The 19,776-nt window shown below is 35.9% G+C and overlaps 1 protein-coding gene across 3 annotated transcripts in view; it reads left to right on the forward strand.

Moving 5' to 3' along the window:
- The window catches only part of LOC125668177 (multidrug resistance-associated protein 1-like), a 64,774-nt gene extending 45,565 nt beyond the window's left edge, over positions 1 to 19,209 (forward strand). For 2 of the 3 annotated variants that reach the window (XM_048902002.2, XM_056164131.1), the window contains 9 exons: positions 634 to 944; positions 6,047 to 6,246; positions 7,170 to 7,296; positions 7,840 to 7,941; positions 8,778 to 8,924; positions 12,360 to 12,518; positions 13,279 to 13,445; positions 15,452 to 15,646; positions 17,237 to 19,209. In XM_048902002.2, coding sequence (XP_048757959.2) covers positions 634 to 944; positions 6,047 to 6,246; positions 7,170 to 7,296; positions 7,840 to 7,941; positions 8,778 to 8,924; positions 12,360 to 12,518; positions 13,279 to 13,445; positions 15,452 to 15,646; positions 17,237 to 17,348 — 1,520 coding nt within the window. In that variant the 3' untranslated portion in view covers positions 17,349 to 19,209. Of the gene's footprint in view, positions 1 to 633; positions 945 to 3,840; positions 4,152 to 6,046; positions 6,247 to 7,169; positions 7,297 to 7,839; positions 7,942 to 8,777; positions 8,925 to 12,359; positions 12,519 to 13,278; positions 13,446 to 15,451; positions 15,647 to 17,236 lie in introns of all 3 variants that reach the window. The other variant, XM_048902004.2, reaches the window with a different exon arrangement.
- The last annotated feature ends 567 nt before the right edge of the window (positions 19,210 to 19,776 follow it).

The raw sequence follows: 19,776 nt of genomic DNA on the forward strand, positions 1-19,776 counted from the left end.
ACGTAATTCCTGATCTCACTCTGACATAATTCTCAATCTCACTCTGACACAAGTTTCCACTGCCTCCTGAAAACCTGTTTTGGATGTAGTAATAATCTAAGATTGCATAAGTAACTAATGAGCAATTGATAGACATACAATTAACTGATGGCAATTAACTAACAGCGGCTAAAAATTGATAGTCAATTGATGGACAGACAATTTGCTGCCTAGGAATTAACCGATAGTCAATTGATGGACAGACAATTTGCTGCCTAGGAATTAACCGATAGTCAATTAATGGACAGACAATTTGCTGCCTAGGAATTAACCGATAGTCAATTAATGGACAGACAATTTGCTGCCTAGGAGGAATTAATCGATAGTCAATTGATGGACAGACAATTTGCTGCCTAGGTTTAAGTTCACAGTAGAACTGATCACTTACCTGTCTCTGCCACAGTGAAATGTTGATCATCTAATTGCGCTTTGGATAGTTTTGAGAGATTATAAACTGATAAACAGCGAATAGATCTTCTAGGAATAAGAACAATTTTCACCAGTCGTTGAGATTTACAAACAACAAGGCAGTTCAGGCGAGTGTTGTGGACCGTGAATCTCCTTCCATTAAAAAGTTGTTTTTTCTACTTTCAGGCATATTTACAATTATTGCAACTCTAGCACTATACATTGGAAACATACATGCAGGGAAAACGCTTCATGCCAGTCTTGTAAAAAATATTCTAGCTAGTCCAATGATGTTTTTTGATACAACTCCGCTTGGACGAATTTTAAATCGATTCAGTAAAGACATGGATGTTTTAGACACACAAATCGGTCGAATTTACGAGTCGTGGTTGTCATGTCTACTGAAAGTTATATCAGTGCCCATCGTGATAGGATACAGCACGCCGTATTTCTTGCTTGCCTTCCTTCCCCTGGCAGTTCTCTATGTTGCGATTCAGGTGAATATGATTGGGTGAATATTTAGCTCACATGAGACCATGGCTTTGGTGGAGCTATGTTTTAACCCTTAATGTAAAAATATTTTTACATTTAGGGTAAATTTTCATTTTTTTAACAGGTAAAAGAGGGTCATGAAACATCTTAATCTGTTGTATCGCAGACAGAAGATGCAAACTGAAATAAATTGTAAGATTACATCAGCTGGTACATGTAGTCGTGAATTACAAATTTCAAAGTTTTACATTTAATTGATAAGCATCTCTGAGATGATTGAAAGTTTGACTAAAGTCAGAGTTTGTTTCATGATCCCAGGGCTAAGTACTGTGTGTTTTATTCTAATATATTTTGATATCTAAACAAAAGGAGAAACACAGTTGTATATATATCCAGCTAAACACAGAGCCATCAATCCATAGCCATGCACAGTTATTGTACTGAAACGTCTGCAAACAGTGAATCTGGGAGAGGTATATCTATGCCCTGGGTCAGAATCGTTGCTCTTTGTCCCAGGCCAGAATCATTTCTCTTTGTCCCAGGCCAGAATTTTTGCTCTGTGTCCCAGACCAGAATTATTTCTCTGTGTCCTGGGCCAGAATCCTTGCTCTGTGTCCCAGGCCAGAATCGTTGCCCTGTGTCCTGGGCCAGAATCATTTCTCTGTGTCCCGGGTCAGAATCATTACTCTGTTCCGGCCAGAATCCTTGCTCTGTGTCCCGGGCCAGAATCATTTCTCTGTGTCCCAGGCCAGAATCCTGCTTTGTGTCCCAGGCCAGAATCCTGCTTTGTGTCGCGGGCCAGAATCCTTGCTTTGTGTCCCTGGCCAGAATCCTTGCTCTGTGTCCCGGGCCAGAATCCTTGCTCTGTGTCCTGGGCCAGAATCCTTGCTCTGTGTCCCGGGCCAGAATCCTTGCTTTGTGTTCCGGGCCAGAATCCTTGCTCTGTGTACCAGACCAGAATCATTTCTCTGGGTCTTACTCATAGTCCAGGGTTGGTATAATTGCTTTTGCCCATGCCTCTTATCTGTGCCCAGGGCCAGTATAAATGGCCGGTGTCTTACTCCCAGAATATCTGTTACACTGTTCAGCAGACAAACTTAAGGTACATGGTGTAAATCTGGATTTACAAGACAGATCAGTCATCTGTATCAAAGATTTATTCAATAATTTTGTGATCTTTGTAAAAAAAAAAAAATATTTTCATGAAAGATATTTTTTTTAATTCAATGCACCCCAAAATGCACTAGAAATATATCATCAGCAAAATAAGCAGAGGCTCATAGGTCACAAGGCTCACCTGAGTAACCATGCACTCAATCCAAGATGTACATCACAAGCCAACACTATACAATAACTGGTACCCACTGGTGTCGTAGATACCATTGACACCAAAACGTCCAGGCATACACATCATTTTCCAGTAATATGGTCACTGATTTTCCGGTAGCAGTTAATCTACAGTGATCCCCTACCATTTGACAAGTACATACTTAAGTCTCACAATTGTGTTTCTATTTTTAATTGTTGGGAGTCTCATTACATTTGCAATATAGATTCACCTGGCAGGGTATTTGGGGGTGGGGGGTGGGGGTGTAGTTCTGTTAGGACAAGGGTCTACATTACAAGCCCCAGAAATGCTCTCAAGTGGAAATGTTACTGAAATCTACTCCCATACTAAAAGATGTATGACTAAAGTTTAGTGAACTCAATTTCAATGGAATCATGCTGATCTCGAAAACAATGCACCACTGTTTCACTTCTTTTGTTTCATTATGTCTGCTCATCTGTCTGTGAACAGAATTTTGTGTACGAGAATTCTCGTACAGTATGCATCATCATCAGTATCAAACTAACCCCCAATACCCGTTGATCCACCACATGTCTTCCTAAGGATTATTCAATTTCATTATTGTAGAATTGTGGGGCTTAAATGTTGAACCTAGCAATTTCAATGTTCATGTGCTTCTTCATGCAAGGCACAATGAAACACTAAGCTAGGTTCAGAACCTGAAGTCAATATGTACATTAATCAATTTCAGTTATAACACAGTTCTGTATCACTTATAACATGATACTGTTTCAATTTGTTTTATTTCTCAATTAAAGCACTGACCTTTAAACTTGACATGAAAGCATAATATAGTTATAAAAGAAATGATATGAATATAAGGAATAATTATTTTACTGTCTTAATATAAAGGCAATGGAAGAATGGGAGGTACTTCCTGAGTGATTGACATCAGAATGGGAGGTACTTCCTACTTGTATAAGGAATATTTGTATTATGGGAGGTACTTCCTAGTGATTGACGTCAGTTATACAAATTACTTTGAACTTCCACTGTATTTATACTCCCATGATACAAACAGCTAAGTTATCTAACGCTGAAGTTAGGTATTTGGTACTATTTATGAAAAGGTGATGATAATGAACAGTGATCAATCTCATATCTACAATAAAGAATACGAATTAAGGAGGACAAACACGGACACACCAGAGGTGGGATCTGGTGCCAAGGAGGAGTAAGCATCCCCTGTCAACCGGTCACAACCGCCATAAGCCCTATATCCTGATCAGGTCAACAGAATAATCCGTAGTCAAAATCTGTGTAAAGAACAGCCTAGCAATTGGTATGAAACATGTCAGACAGGATTTGGTCCAATGACAGGTTGTATTGATAAACAGATTGTTATAATGACCATAGAATTTGTAAAATGCTGATTTGAATGAGACTGTTGAAACCCCTGTAACATCAACTTAATATGTCAGTAGAGTGACTCAATTTAAAAACTGATCATAGGCAGAACAAGCTCTTATGTGTCTAATCAGTTGTATTAATGGTATTAATGATGAAGAATCGTGAAACAACACATACAGGTGCTCTCTTTTCTCACACGACAGGTGCTCTAGCAGCAGTGTCCGCCTTTGCGGTGGCCTTTGGTGGTATATTGGCTTCAGACAGACTGTTTCTGGGACTACTGAAGGGTCTGCTGCGTTATCCAATGCAGATTTACCAAGAACATTCTATGGGGCAATTTATAAATCGCTACTCATCAGATTTAGCTGAAATAGACTATGTGGTGCCATTTACTATTAGATCAATGATCAATGTTGTGCTTCAGTTGATTGTGACTGTGGTTCTCATTATGTATGCAGTCCCTGCCTTCGGAATAATTATTCCAGTCTTGGCAATTCTCTACGTTTTTATACAGGTATTCATAGACTTTTCTTTATCCTAGCTACCTTTTCTGATTTCCCCAATATTAGTTAAATGAAATTGTTCACCTTTATATAACGTCCTGATTCTACCTGTTGTATATACATTATTTACTATCTTGTTGTATATACAACACCTTTATATAACGTCCTGTTTCTACACAGTGTATATACAACACCTTTATATAACGTCCTGTTTCTACACAGTGTATATACAACACCTTTATATAACATCCTGATTCTACCTGTTGTATATACATTATTTACTATCTTGTTGTATATACAACACCTTTATATAATGTCCTGTTTCTACACAGTGTATATACAACACCTTTATATAACGTCCTGTTTCTACACAGTGTATATACAACACCTTTATATAACGTCCTGTTTCTACACAGTGTATATACAACACCTTTATATAACGTCCTGTTTCTACACAGTGTATATACAACACCTTTATATAACGTCCTGTTTCTACACAGTGTATATACAACACCTTTATATAACGTCCTGATTCTACCTGTTGTATATACATTATTTACTATCTTGTTGTATATACAACACCTTTATATAATGTCCCGATTCTACACAGTATATATTGAATGCACAATTTTGGCTTCTTAGCTCATTATAAATTTTCACACACTGTAAGTTTATTTGCCTGATGGTCAGGAGTATAAGAAACTTTTTTTTATAGATTTAGTGCATTTTATAAGGCCCCACCTAGCTTGGAGATGATGAAATGACCCTTCAGTCAGAAGTTTAGGCCCTAGCTTGAAGGTGTCCCTTAGTATATGGAAATTGCATTACGTTATTAAAGATGTGCTTTACTACTGAACACAAAGCAGATGCAATATGCAAGTTTGGGAGTCCTGCAGAATTTGTGTTTTGAATTGTGTTTTGGGTCTTCATCCCAAGGTTCAGGTGTTACATATATCTTATCCATCTACAGTCTCTTCATCCTGCATCTGAACCAGAAGTTTTGATTGAGAAGCTTAAGAAACTTGTACTGGACATGAAGTTTACATTTGTGTGTCATAGCCCTGATCCAGAAACTCATGCTGAGCTTTTGTGTCTTGGCCCAGATGCAGAGCGATTTAATCAAGGTTAAGGTCACAGGAAGAAGAAACGAGAGAAACAAATGTCATACCTAACAGCAGAAAATCTTACTGGTGTCCTGATGCTGTGTCATGAATTGTTGTTCATGTGACCTAGGTCAGGGTCATTTATAAAAGGATTTAGAAAATGGAGAGATGGTGGATGTTTAGCTAAAGGTTGCAGAATTCATCCCATGTTTCTTTTGCTTCTATATCCCCTATAAAGCAGAGAAACTGGACTCCCATTATTTATATTGTGTAATGCGGTTGTTAACTTGTTAAGGAAGGTTTTTTCAATCAATTAAGTTAAAAGGTCACTTGCATGTCAGTGTTTCTATTGAGAAATACAAACCATGAAACATCAAATTCAGTTACTCGATAAATGTACATTTAAACAGTTAATCAACTCACAGGTAACATTGGTAACAAGCAAAATGCACTTCAAGTGTTTTATATAATTAAACATATATATAAGATTGTTTGTCAAGACCCATGTGCCTCTTGCAGAAGTTTTGCAGCCAGGAATATAAATGAAAGTTTCCATACATAAGTCACCTGTTATTTCATTAAAATGTCTTATCAGGAAAGTTTTCAAATATTTTGATTTTGTAATTACTTCATTTGGGCAATTTTAGTTGGCTTTTCGGAATTTTTAGCAAGACATTACATAAATCTTCACAAACGTTAAATTGATTCATTGTTACAAAACTATTTATCAAAACATTATTTTGACATCAATGTGACTGAATGAAGAGAATTTGTTCTTTTGATATTTTGCATTGCATTTTTAGAGATTCTATGTTGCGACATCAAGGCAACTGAAGCGCTTGGAGTCCACACTTCGATCTCCGATATACTCTCACTTCGGAGAGTCCATTAGTGGAGTAGCCACAATACGAGCGTACAGACAGCATGACAGATTCATTTCAGAATCTGATAGAAGAGTAGAGAACAACAATAAAAGTCATTTTCCCTCCATTGTTTCAAACCGGTTAGTACATCTATAGGTTAGCTAAATTAATCTCCATTGTTTCAAACCGGTTAGTACATCTATAGGTTAGCTGAATTAATCTCCATTGTTTCAAACCGGTTAGTACATTTATAAGTTAGCTGAATTAATCTCCATTGTTTCAAACCGGTTAGTACATCTATAGGTTAGCTAAATTAATCTCCATTGTTTCAAACCGGTTAGTACATCTATAGGTTAGCTGAATTAATCTCCATTGTTTCAAACCGGTTAGTACATTTATAGGTTAGCTAAATTAATCTCCATTGTTTCAAACCGGTTAGTACATTTATAGGTTAGCTAAATTAATCTCCATTGTTTCAAACCGGTTAGTACATTTATAGGTTAGCTAAATTAATCTCCATTGTTTCAGACTGGTTAGTACATTTATAAGTTAGCTGAATTAATCTCCATTGTTTCAAACCGGTTAGTACATTTATAGGTTAGCTAAATTAATCTCCATTGTTTCAAACCGGTTAGTACATTTATAGGTTAGCTAAATTAATCTCCATTGTTTCAAACCGGTTAGTACATTTATAGGTTAGCTAAATTAATCTCCATTGTTTCAGACTGGTTAGTACATTTATAAGTTAGCTGAATTAATCTCCATTGTTTCAAACCGGTTAGTACATTTATAGGTTAGCTAAATTAATCTCCATTGTTTCAAACTGGTTAGTACATTTATAAGTTAGCTGAATTAATCTCCATTGTTTCAAACCGGTTAGTACATTTATAGGTTAGCTAAAGTAATCTCAATTGTTTCAAACTGCTTAGTACATTTATAGGTTAGCTAAATTAATCTATTACTGCAGGTTGGAATTTGTGTCTAAGTACAAACACCTAACCTTAACTGAGTATGTGTTATTGAGGTTGAATTCCATTCTTACTTATTTTTTTCTGGTTTACAGGTGGCTAGCGATTCGTTTAGAGTTTATTGGGAACAGTGTGGTGTTTTTCGCTTGTTTGTTTGCTGTTCTTGGAAGAGATACCCTTACTGGTGGTATAGTCGGACTCTCGATAACGTATGCCTTAAATGTAAGTATTATATCCAGGGGCAGTTAGTCCTCGTTTTATTTATGCTAAGTATTGTATCCAGGGAAAGTTAGCCCCCGTTTTATTTATGCTCAATTTTGTATTCAGGGGAAGTTTGTCCGCATTTTATTTAATATGCTCATTTTCCCTTTAGAACAGGATGAAATCAATCTCTGATGTGTAGGTTCCCATATGATAACACAAGGCAAAAATTTTCCTGAGTATTTGATGACCGAAGTTCTCTTTCTAAAATAAAATATTGGAAGCATTTGTAAACGAAGGTCAAAACATTTGTCAAATTGCTCTTTGCCTGTGTGACAGTCAGACCGGTTTGATCATTGATAGCTGTTATTAGAGTGCCTGACTAGAGATTCAGGGGTCCTGGTTCAAATCCTGGTCTGGTCTGTTGTATTTTCTTCTTTCCTGTTACACTTGAAAAAGTGCAATTATTTACAAATGGTAAAGAAAACTGAATGCTGCTATGGTGATGATAGTTGATATTGTTATTGGTGTTTTGCTGACTGAAATGTTGTTTTTTTTATATAGGTCACACAAACCCTCAACTGGCTTGTTAGGATGACTACTGAACTAGAAACCAATATTGTAGCAGTAGAGAGAGTGAAAGAATACTCAGAGATCCCCACAGAGGTAATGTAACAGTAGAGAGAGTGAAAGAATACAGTACTCAGAGATCCCCACAGAGGTAATGTAACAGTAGAGAGAGTGAAAGAATACAGTACTCAGAGATCCCCACAGAGGTAATGTAACAGTAGAGAGAGTGAAAGAATACAGTACTCAGAGATCCCCACAGAGGTAATGTAACAGTAGAGAGAGTGAAAGAATACAGTACTCAGAGATCCCCACAGAGGTAATGTAGCAGTAGAGAGAGTGAAAGAATACTCAGAGGTAATGTAGCAGTAGAGAGAGTGAAATAATTCTCAGAGATCCCCACAGAGGTAATGTTTGCAGTGTCATGTAGAATATATAAACAGAATTATATATTATTAACTCTGTGCAGCTGAATGCTCAAGACGGTTAATTTATATTCAAAGTGAGATCAGAGAAGGAATCAGACAAGGGAATCCTGTTGTTCTGTATTTGTTCTTTCTGTAATCCTGGTCATTCTTATTATACAAAATAAGATATTGAAGGTATTATTGATGATAAAGGAATTAAAATCTCTCAGTATGCTGATGACCCTCTGCAGTTCAATAAAATATTTGTTTTCTGCTGTTGATATGTTAGATTCCCCCCCCCCCCCCCCCCCCAATATCTGGGTTAATTATAGATATTTTAAAAACAAAATTTTGTTGATTAAAATGAAATATTATTCCAAATTAAGGGCATCATTCCTGTAGATGGAAGCTAGATTCATAATCTTTCACTTGGCCATTCATTTATATCTCTATTCTCTCACTAAAATATAAAGAAATTGCTTGATAGTTAGTAACTTCAAAGATTGCAGTTTGCTTTTATTCTTCTAGGCACCATGGAAAATTGAGGAGACTAAGCCAGAATCCACATGGCCATTAAATGGGGAAATTGTATTCAGAAATTACTGTCTGAGATACAGAGAGGGACTGGATTTAGTCTTAAAGGACATCACGTGCCAAATACAACCAGGCGAAAAGGTGGGACAAGTTTTAACTTCGAAAATTTATGTATTAGTTTGGCAGAGTGAGCATTGTGCTAAATGTTTCTGTTGTTTGTTATTAACTCACCTGCTGCTTTTCTAATCTCGAGTTTTGTTTTGCCTTTTCTAATCTCGAGTTTTATTTTGCCTTTTCTAATCTCGAGTTTTATTTTGCCTTTTCTAATTTCAGGTTATATTGTGCCTTTTCTAATCTCAGGTTTTATTTTGCCTTTTCTAATCTCGAGTTTTTTTTGCCTTTTCTAATCTCAGGTTATATTGTGCCTTTTCTAATCTCAGGTTTTATTTTGCCTTTTCTAATCTCGAGTTTTGTTTTACCTTTTCTAGTCTCGAGTTTTGTTTTGCCTTTTCAAGTTTCGAGTTTTGTTTTGCCTTTTCTAATCTCAAGTTTTATTTTGCCTTTTCTAATCTCAGGTTATATTGTGCCTTTTCTAATCTCGGGTTTTATTTTGCCTTTTCTAATCTCGAGTTTTGTTTTGCCTTTTCTAGTCTCGAGTTTTGTTTTGCCTTTTCTAGTCTCGAGTTTTGTTTTGCCTTTTCAAGTTTCGAGTTTTGTTTTGCCTTTTCTAATTTCGAGTTTTGTTGTTCCTGTGGTTTCTTTTTTCTCTTTAGACCACTGTGGCACAATTTAATGCCAACATTTCTAAGGTATTGTCTGATTCGATGGAGTAACTAGGAGGCATGGTTTGATTCTGTGGAGTAATTATAGGTTATAGACTTTGTATGGGAAAATATGATGACCGAGTTTTTTGGCGCGTAGACGGACCGAGCTTGCGAGGTCCGTTCGCGACAAAAAACGAGGTCGTCATATTTCCCATACAAAGTATATAACCTTTTTATTATATACTTTCAATTTCATTTAGAAACTAACAATAATTTTATTTTTAACAATAACTTTATCGGTTTAACTGAGTAAAAGATGAAAAACATGAAAAATTTGAAAATTAACGGCGTAGAAATTTGATTGTGACGTAATGTTTGCGGGCCGGAATGTTTCCGGGCATATATCGTGTGATATATGCCCGCAAACTTTTAAAGAAAAAAGAAGAGATGAAATTGAAAGTATATAATAATTTGAGATATTGTCTGATTTGGTTGAGTAATCCGAGACATTGTCTGATCGGTTAAGTTATTTAAGACATTGTCTGATTCAGTTAAGTTATCTGAGGTATTGTCTGCTACGCTATTTCCAAGATATCAGCTCTTTTGTGATGGAGGTACATTCAGTATTCTGTTTAACGCTTAGATGGGTACACGATGTATACATATAGTATAGATTGGCTATTTAAATAAGAATAAAAGTTATGGAAGCGTAAATTTTGTTTATAGCCATTGGTATACCGGTACATTAAACTTAATTACCATATCAAGAATAATTTGTTCGAATTAGGCCATTAAATTAAAAATATGAAATTATTATCTATTTCGTCTTCTGCATGAGTGATATTTTAATCAAAGAAAGATGGTGATTATCTATTTTTGTTTAAGCTATTTTATTATCAAATACTCATAAACTTACTAAATGTGTGTGTCCCTGCAGTTTGGGTGGTTGCATGACGTCTGGTAATCATCCTTTATGAATGCAGCTATAAGCATTTGTACCCTCCGCTTGAATACAACAACATATTTTGCATCTCACCCTGCGCAAGAGTTCAACAAAGGGAAATAACTATTGGGCATCTTTGAGATTGCATATATTCGGTTAAGTTATTCAAGACATTGTCTGATTCGGTTTAGTCACCTTTATGTTTTCAAAGGGAAGATTTTTCTCACTACCAAATTTCTCCCATTGGATACCATTACACATTACACACAATATCGTGTTTAACCAATTACTTTCAGAGAACATCACTAATTTCACCATTCACTGGACTGTACACCGTTATATGCAATATCATGTTTAATTGTATTTGCAAAGTGTATGTATTGTTCATCTTACGAGGGCGAGTCAATAAGTAACCAGCCTAACTTATTTCCGGTTGGGATCCACCTCTTCTTTTTCGATGTAATTGCCCTCTAGTGTGATCCACTTAGACCAACGGTGTTAAAGTGCCATCAGCCCAGAACTGAAAAACTCGGGGTCCTTTTCATTGACCCACTCCTCAACTGCCCTCACGATTTCTTCGTTAGACCAGAATTGACGTCCATGGATAAATTTTTTCAAGTTTGGGAATAAGAAGTCGCTAGAATCTAGGTCAGGCAAATAGGCAGGATGTGGTATTCGTGCATATCTGTTTCGCTCTACAGCATCCATTGCAGCTTTGCAAATGTGGACTCTCGCATTGCCCTGCTGCAGCATAACACCTTTAGAGAGTTTACCTTGGCGTTTTTCACAGATGAGGGTTTTCAGCTGGTCTAGCAAGTTTGCATAGTACACTCCAGCTATTGTACTTCTCTTGGATAAAAAGTCCAATATAATAATGCCTTTTGCGTCCCAAAATCACCTTGACAGCAGATAGTTGTGTCTTGAACTTCTTTGGCTTCGGAGACCCAGGCCCTGAGCTTTATTCTCTGGCTCATAATAATGAACCCACGTCACATGTACAGTCACCAGATGCAAAAGAAAATCATCTTTTGACCTAAAACGCTTCAACAAGGTGCTGCATACTGATGCTATGGTTGCCATTTTCTCATCGCTAAGGGATTTGGGGACCCAACTGACTGTTAGCTTGCGCATACCTTAACGATCATGCAAGATTGTTGAAACGCTACCATGTGAAATGCCTAATGCCTGCGCTATTTCTTCCACCTGAATTAGCCTATCAGAGTATACCAGCTCCCGAACTTTCTTACACATTTCTTTGTCGGTGGCATCCAGTGGGCGTCCAGACCTGGCTTCATCTTCTAAAGACGTTCTGTTGTATTTGAATTCCCCTACCCAGAATTTAACCTGAGCATAAGATGGTGCAAAAGACCCATAAACATTGGCTAATTCGCCGTGTATTTTATGGTACTCAACTTTAGATGAAAAGCATGCCTTTGCATCACTAGCCATGATTGATATTCTATATCTTATTAAAGAATGACTCGGCACGTGAATGACTCGATACACGTGCAATTTTGTACCCAGGTATAAAACATGTATTGAAACAATCTAACTACCTAATATTTCTCAGATGTATGTAGGTATTTATAAATGCACATTAAAATACATTTTCGTAAAAAAAAAAAAAAAATCTTAAATTTAAGAACTTATTTATTTTATACTTTATTTGTTAAAATCTTTAATTCTACAATGAAGATCTCCTCAGAATGTGAACATCATATATACACTACACCAAACTGCACTTGATTACAAGGTGTAAACCAACTACATTGGGTGTACAACGGTGTAAACAAATCAAGCACACCCATAGATATGTTTAGTAGACATTTGTGTTTGTTTACATTATCAAATGACTTTTGTTTTTGTTAGATTGGCCTCGTTGGAAGAACCGGTGCTGGGAAATCCTCATTATCACTTGGACTATTTAGAATTATAGAGAAGGCGGGTGGTAGCATTTTGATTGATGGAGTTGATATATTCAAGATAGGACTGCATGATTTAAGATCAAAACTCACCATTATACCCCAGGTACGGTTTCTTTTTATTGATCCCCTTTTAATAATCTTTGTGACCTTCACCTCTTACTGACTAATTGAAACCTAAAACATTGCTGATGACTGATGAACTTTTGGGTATAACAAATTTGTTAGGGGTACCTACCTGGTGAATTCCACCAAAATATTCCTCTTATATATATATATATATATATATATATATATATATATATATTATATAATTATTATATAATTAGCTAAAATGATTGCCCTGCAAATATATAGAAATAGGGTGCCTTCCAGAGCTATAGGATGTCTCAATATGAGTGAAAAATTCTCAATGGGACGTAAAATAATAAATCAATCAATCCTTCGTTAGAGGACCACAGTTCTGTTAGCCGCATAAAAACCACAAAAAAAAGAAGATTTAATTAGAATAGGTAATGACTGATGGCTAGGTGCCCATCATTAGAAATGAAAGTTATGGGTATTTCAGATTTAACCCTAGAGAAAGGGTCCCACATCACGGGAGGCATTGGTATAAAGATAAAAACCCTCTCAACTACAGTCTTCAGTTTCATGAATAGGTCAACACAACTGGTAACTTCCCTTTATGAATGAAAAAGTCTGGAATGGGATGTAAAACAATCCACAATGGAAAAATCTATATGAATGGAACTTTATGTCAAAATTCCAACAAACGGTGGCAGGGTCTGTAAACTGAGAGAGGTTATGTAATGTTCAGCTGTTTTAGTCATTTGGTAACAGCAAATGCCTTTATAAAATATTTATAGGAACCTGTTCTGTTTTCTGGAACTTTGCGAATGAACCTGGACCCTTTTGATACTTACGACGATGCTACAATTTGGAGGGCACTGGAGCATGCTCATCTGAAATCATTTGTGGAATCCTTGCCTGATGGATTACAACATATATGTACAGAAGGTGGAGACAATCTGAGGTAGGTTTTGTAGTACAGTGGAACCCCGTTATTACGTTCCCCCTTTATTACGTTAGTCCGCATATTACGTTGGAATTTCAAAGCACAAAACCATTTCTTAACAAACCTATATAAAATAGACCTCGTTATGACGTTGTCCTAAAATGCCGGGACTCGGTATTACGTTGTAAATATTCCGACAAAAACGTAATAAACCCCTAATTATTCAATAATGATTCTCAAAATAATAAGCCATTCACACCTTGACTGCCTGAGGCAGTCACCGCGTAAATTTCCTGGTCTGTTTGGGGATTAGAGACGCTTGACTGATCACGCTTCGATAGATCTAGCGACATCAATACAGGTGAATACCCCGTATAGAAGCCAGTGATAAACAATTAAATAATGTTTATTTAGAAATTGTACTCTATGAAATTTACTTCATTTTTCGTATTTTGATAATCAAAGAAATAATTTCTCAACCACCTGCGTGTTCAGCATAGTGTGATTACCTTCGCTATTAAAACTCTATTCACGGACAGCTTTGGTACCAAACAAGAAAGACAAAATTTATCGTAGCAATGTTACAACCGCTTGGGTAACTGCTTGGACATAGGTGACTAAAGGTGTTCAATTAAAAAAATTGTTCGTTGTTTGGACATGCAGCTTGGGTGTTCGTAAATCTCGTCCATACATACACCAATCTATCGGCTGATTTGTGCACGGCATTTACCTCAGTGAATATTTTAAAATCCCTTGATGTGCACGTGATTTTAGTGCCATCATTTAGCATTATAAATGAAATCTTTGTGCATCATTATATTTTTTTTTTATGTGGATTGCGCTTAAATTGTTCTCCGTGCATGTTTATCGTTGGTGAGAAGTGTGCAAGTGTTGGGTATCGTGTGCGTTTTGTGTCTATAGTTTTGTTGTTTTTTGGGTGGGATTTTTTTATTGTGTTGTGTATTGTGTAATTAGAGAACTTAATAAAAACGATGTTTTGTTATTTTTTAATACGAATGTTGAATACGAACCGGAACGAGTTATTGAGAGAAATTTACATGAACGCATTGTTTTAAAGTTGAACAAAATGGCGGTCCAAACGAATGCAGAAAAAGCAACGTTTATCAAAACATCCTTATGTATCCTACACCGAAATAAAGAAAAGGGATAAGAACATGAAGAATTACGGACATTAAAGATAAGATGTAAATAAAACAAAGTATCATAGTCTTTTAAACAAAGAAACAGTAAAGATATATTCACACACCCCTTCACGGAGTACCAACGGACGATATACAATTTCCAAATGATATTTTTAACGGATTTAACTGGGAACGTTTATTACGTTGCCCCCGGTATTACGTTATTTTATCGTGACAAAATGGAAAACGTAATAACGGGGTTCCACTGTACCTATATATTAATGGCAAACTGACAACTCAACTTTATGACAAACAGGATGACCTCAGCTTCTCCATCGTCAACTTCCCATATCAATGTAGCAATATTCCAGTATCATCTGCATGTGGTGTTTATGTCTCTCGTCTGAATTTATTTGCAAGATCATGTTCTACATATGATCAGTTTCATTAGGTTGAATGCTGTCTGACACATTTCATAAACCAAGGCTGTTCTATACATACTAATTTTGACTACAGATAACTCTGTTTACTCAAGGTATAGGGCTCCCCGCAGGTGTAACTGGTCAGCTGGGGATACTTACTCCTCCTAGGCACCTGATCCCACCTTTGATGTGTCCAGGGGTCCATGTTTTAGCCACTCTCAATTTTGTTTTCTTTATAATATTTAAGAGATATACTTACTTTGTATTTGTATATTTACAGTGTAACTTGTATACTTGCAGTGTAACTTGTATACTTACAGTGTAACTTGTATATTTACAGTGTAACTTGTATATTTACAGTGTAACTTGTATATTTACAGTGTAACTTGTATACTTACAGTGTAACTTGTATACTTGCAGTGTAACTTGTATACTTACAGTGTAACTTGTGTATTTACAGTGTTGGACAAAGGCAGCTGGTTTGTTTGGCACGAGCACTTCTAAGGAAGACAAAGGTCCTTATTCTTGATGAGGCGACGTCCGCGGTGGACTTGGAGACAGACGATTTGATTCAACAAACAATAAGATATGAGTTTACAGACTGCACAATTCTGACCATTGCTCATCGGTTAAACACCGTGATGGACTACAACAGGTCAGTTATAAACGGACAGTTCCAGGTCACTGCCAAATGTACCCATCAAATACAGTTCTATGTCACTGCCAAATGTACCCATCAAATACAGTTCTATGTCACTGCCTAATGTACCCATCAAATACAGTTCTATGTCACTGCCAAATGTACCCATAAAATATAGTTCTATGTCACAGCCTAATGTACCTATTAAATACAGTTCCATGCCACTGCCAAATGTACCTACAAAATACAGTTCCATGCCACTGCCTAATGTACCTATCAAATACAGTTCTATGTCACTGCCAAATGTACCCATAAAATATAGTTCTATGTCACTGCCTAATGTACCCATCAAATACAGTTCTATGTCACAGACAAATGTACCCATCAAATACAGTTCTATGTCACTGCCAAATGTACCCATCAAATACAGTTCTATGTCACAGACAAATGTACCCATCAAATACAGTTCTATGTCACTGCCAAATGTACCCATCAAATACAGTTCTATGTCACAGACAAATGTACCCATCAAATACAGTTCTATGTCACAGACAAATGTACCCATCAAATACAGTTCTATGTCACAGACAAATGTACCCATCAAATACAGTTCTATGTCACAGACAAATGTACCCATCAAATACAGTTCTATGTCACTGCCAAATGTACCCATCAAATACAGTTCTATGTCACAGACAAATGTACCCATCAAATACAGTTCTATGTCACTGCCTAATGTACCCATCAAATACAGTTCTATGTCACTGTCAAATGTACCTAAAATACAGTTCTATGTCACTGCCTAATGTACCCATAAAATATAGTTCTATGTCACTGCCTAATGTACCCATCAAATACATTTCTATGTCACTGCCAAATGTACCCACAAATACAGTTCTATGTCACTGCCAAATGTACCCACAAATACAGTTCTATGCCACTGCCAAATGTACTTATCAAATACAGTTCTATGCCACTACCAAATGTACCTATGAAATACAATCCTATGTCACAGCCAAATGTACCTATCAAATACAGTTCTATGTCACAGCCAAATGTACCCATCAAATACAGTTCTATGTCATTGCCTAATGTTCCTAGTTGATTGCAATCTGTTTCGTTATCTTAGATTGTTTGTTAGACATCATATCTAAGCTGTCGAACATCATTTCTACCTTAGAAACTTATGAACTGTTTCTCACAAGTTTGGTTCATAACACTATCATGAGTACAAATGAACAGAAATTAAGATTAGATTACAAATGAGGTCAGCATTGAACTGATTGGTCAATCAATAAAAAAAAATGTTTATAGGATATAATTAATGTTCCTGAATGAGTGTGTTTATTTTCTTGTTGTAGGATAATGTTCCTGAATGTGTGTGTTTATTTTCTTGTTGTAGGATAATGTTCCTGAATGTGTGTGTTTATTTCCTTGTTGCAGGATAATGTTCCTGAATGAGTGTGTTTATTTTCTTGTTGTAGGATAATGTTCCTGAATGAGTGTGTTTATTTCTTTGTTGTAGGATAATGTTCCTGAATGAGTGTTTATTTTCTTGTTGCAGGATAATGTTCCTGAATGTGTGTGTTTATTTTCTTGTTGTAGGATAATGGTCTTGAGTGCCGGGAGTATTGTTGAATTCGACAGCCCTGGAAATCTACTTAACGACAAGAAAAGTGTCTTCTTTGGTATGGCCAGTGATGCTCATCTTGTTTGAAGCTACAGAAATGCGTGGAATAGCCATATATGTATGACAAAACAAGTGTCTCCATTTCCAAATGTACTTTCTTATCTGTTAACATGGATTTTGCAGGGTATTTTCTATTTCACATCAAATAAGGTGTGAAAGTTTTATTATAAAAGTGTCAAAATTTACATTTGACATGTTTTATACCTCGCCTGTGTCATAGGCTCAAGTTGGGTTTTTTAAAATCAAAATTTAATGGGTTTTTTTAAAAAAAAATCTCTTGAACCACAAGACCAATTTTGACCAAACTTAGCACAAAGAGTCCTCAACTAATAGGAATTCATGTTTGCTCAAATTATGGTCATTTTTTTATTACAAGGGCAAACAATGGGGGAAAATTTATTCCAAGGGCAAACAGTGGGGAGGGGGAGTTGTATATACAAACTTGAAGAAATTCTCCTCTTTTTGGGGGAAAATTAAGAGAGTACCTTGTATCAAACTCATATGCAAATATCCTTGTAATGTATGTTTTAACGAAAAGTATATATAGGAAAACTCTTTCATTTTCTCAAGAACCACTACGGTTAATTGTGTCAAATACATTAGAAAGTACCCTTTTACAGTGTAGATTCAACTTATTCCCAACATAACCTACAGGGGCCAGGATGGGAATACAATGGGGGTTTTAAGCTTCACATTGCAATACATATGATACAATTGAAAAATGTATCAGTAATCAAGAACAATGGTATTATGTGATTAATGAATAAGAATTAATCTTATGTAGTGAAGATTAAAGTCTTCTTTTTTTCTCCCTTTTTTTTAGATTATGACCCCTTGGGCCACTATAAAAAGTGTTGAAGTTGTAGATATGATAGTGTCTTTAAAATTTTCCCCAAATCCACAAAGTATGGTAAAATTTGTGTGGCGAAGATAGGAGATTGCTAACACCATGACTGTCAGGGTCTTACAAGAATTTAATTTGTTAAATAGATATAGCAGTATACCCGTATAGTGTATATTCTGGTGCTAGGATGGGGTCTACATTTTACTTAAATGTAGAAATATACAATTTATAGACATCCTTCTCTAGACCAATCTAGTACATGCAATCATGACACAAATTTAATTTGTTCAAACTATGAGAAGTAGTACATGTAGAAAAGATTTGTATTTATTTTCATATCTTTTTTCAAGAACCTCCTGTTTATCTGGCAACTGGGAGATACCGAGTTCGATTCTTGATCTCGCATCAAACCTGATAACAAAGTTAGTGACTTTTACTTTGTCAATCTACTCACAAATGTAGTGACTTTTACTTTGTCAAACCTACTCACAAAGGTGGTGACTTTTACTTTGTCAACCTACTCACAAAGGTAGTGACTTTTACTTTGTCAAACCTACTCACAAAGGTAGTGACTTTTACTTTGTCAAACCCTATTGAAAGTCGCAGGTCTTATAGATATGACCATAAAAACGGAGATCCCTCGCTATGATAGACATTGGCACATTAAAGACCCCTCACTACTACAGCCTTGAGCGGCATGTAGTAGGTCATCCGGTGATGTCTTTATAGGCATGATCAGTTCTCAGCTGGAACATAAAATAACAGATGTATCTGCAAAATAACAAATCTACTTGTTATGGAAGTGTCGTAACTTAGTCTATATTGTTTTTTATGGGGCGTTTTGTTTTTTATGGGGCGTTTTAACTATTGTAGTGTTTTGAGTTTATTTGACCATGTTTCCAACAATTTGATTAGTCACCGCATGTGAATTTATTTTATGTGCATGTTTGTCGACATGTGAATTTATTTTATGTGTATGTTTGTCGACATGTGAAATTCACATTATGTTGCATTATAATCAATAAAACAACATTTTGTTCCAAATACATGTATTGTCTTGTGTGGAAATGAACAACAAAGGAAACAATCATTATTTTTCAAGAAATATACAGGCCCATTTATGACACTTTGAATCTAGCTCTTTTTACTCAGGAAAAATATGAGTTAACTTGCATGAACTATGTCTCTACGGAACAGTACGTTTTGACAAATCCAAGAATTTTGATTCCTTCAAAAAATTGATGAAAACAGTTTGGCATGAAATATTTCAGGAAAATGTATTTCACATATGATATTTTTGAAAAGGATAAGACTTTTGAAGAATGAAGTTGAAAATACACATTAGGTTTGATGGGACTATTATAATATGCCAAAGATGGATAATCATGCATAATCTGAATGTGACTATTATTGATGGATAATCAGACATATTCTGAATGTGACTATTATTGATTAATAATCAGACATATTCTGAATGTGACTATTATTGATTAATAATCAGACATATTCTGAATGTGACTAGTATTGATTGATAATCAGACATATTCTGAATGTGACCTGGGGTCGATGTGGCTAGAGGGCACAAATTTGTTGAAAATCCTTTATTGGGAT

The sequence above is a fragment of the Ostrea edulis genome, chromosome 4 (genome assembly GCF_947568905.1).
Source record: "Ostrea edulis chromosome 4, xbOstEdul1.1, whole genome shotgun sequence".
NCBI lineage: Eukaryota > Metazoa > Mollusca > Bivalvia > Ostreida > Ostreidae > Ostrea > Ostrea edulis.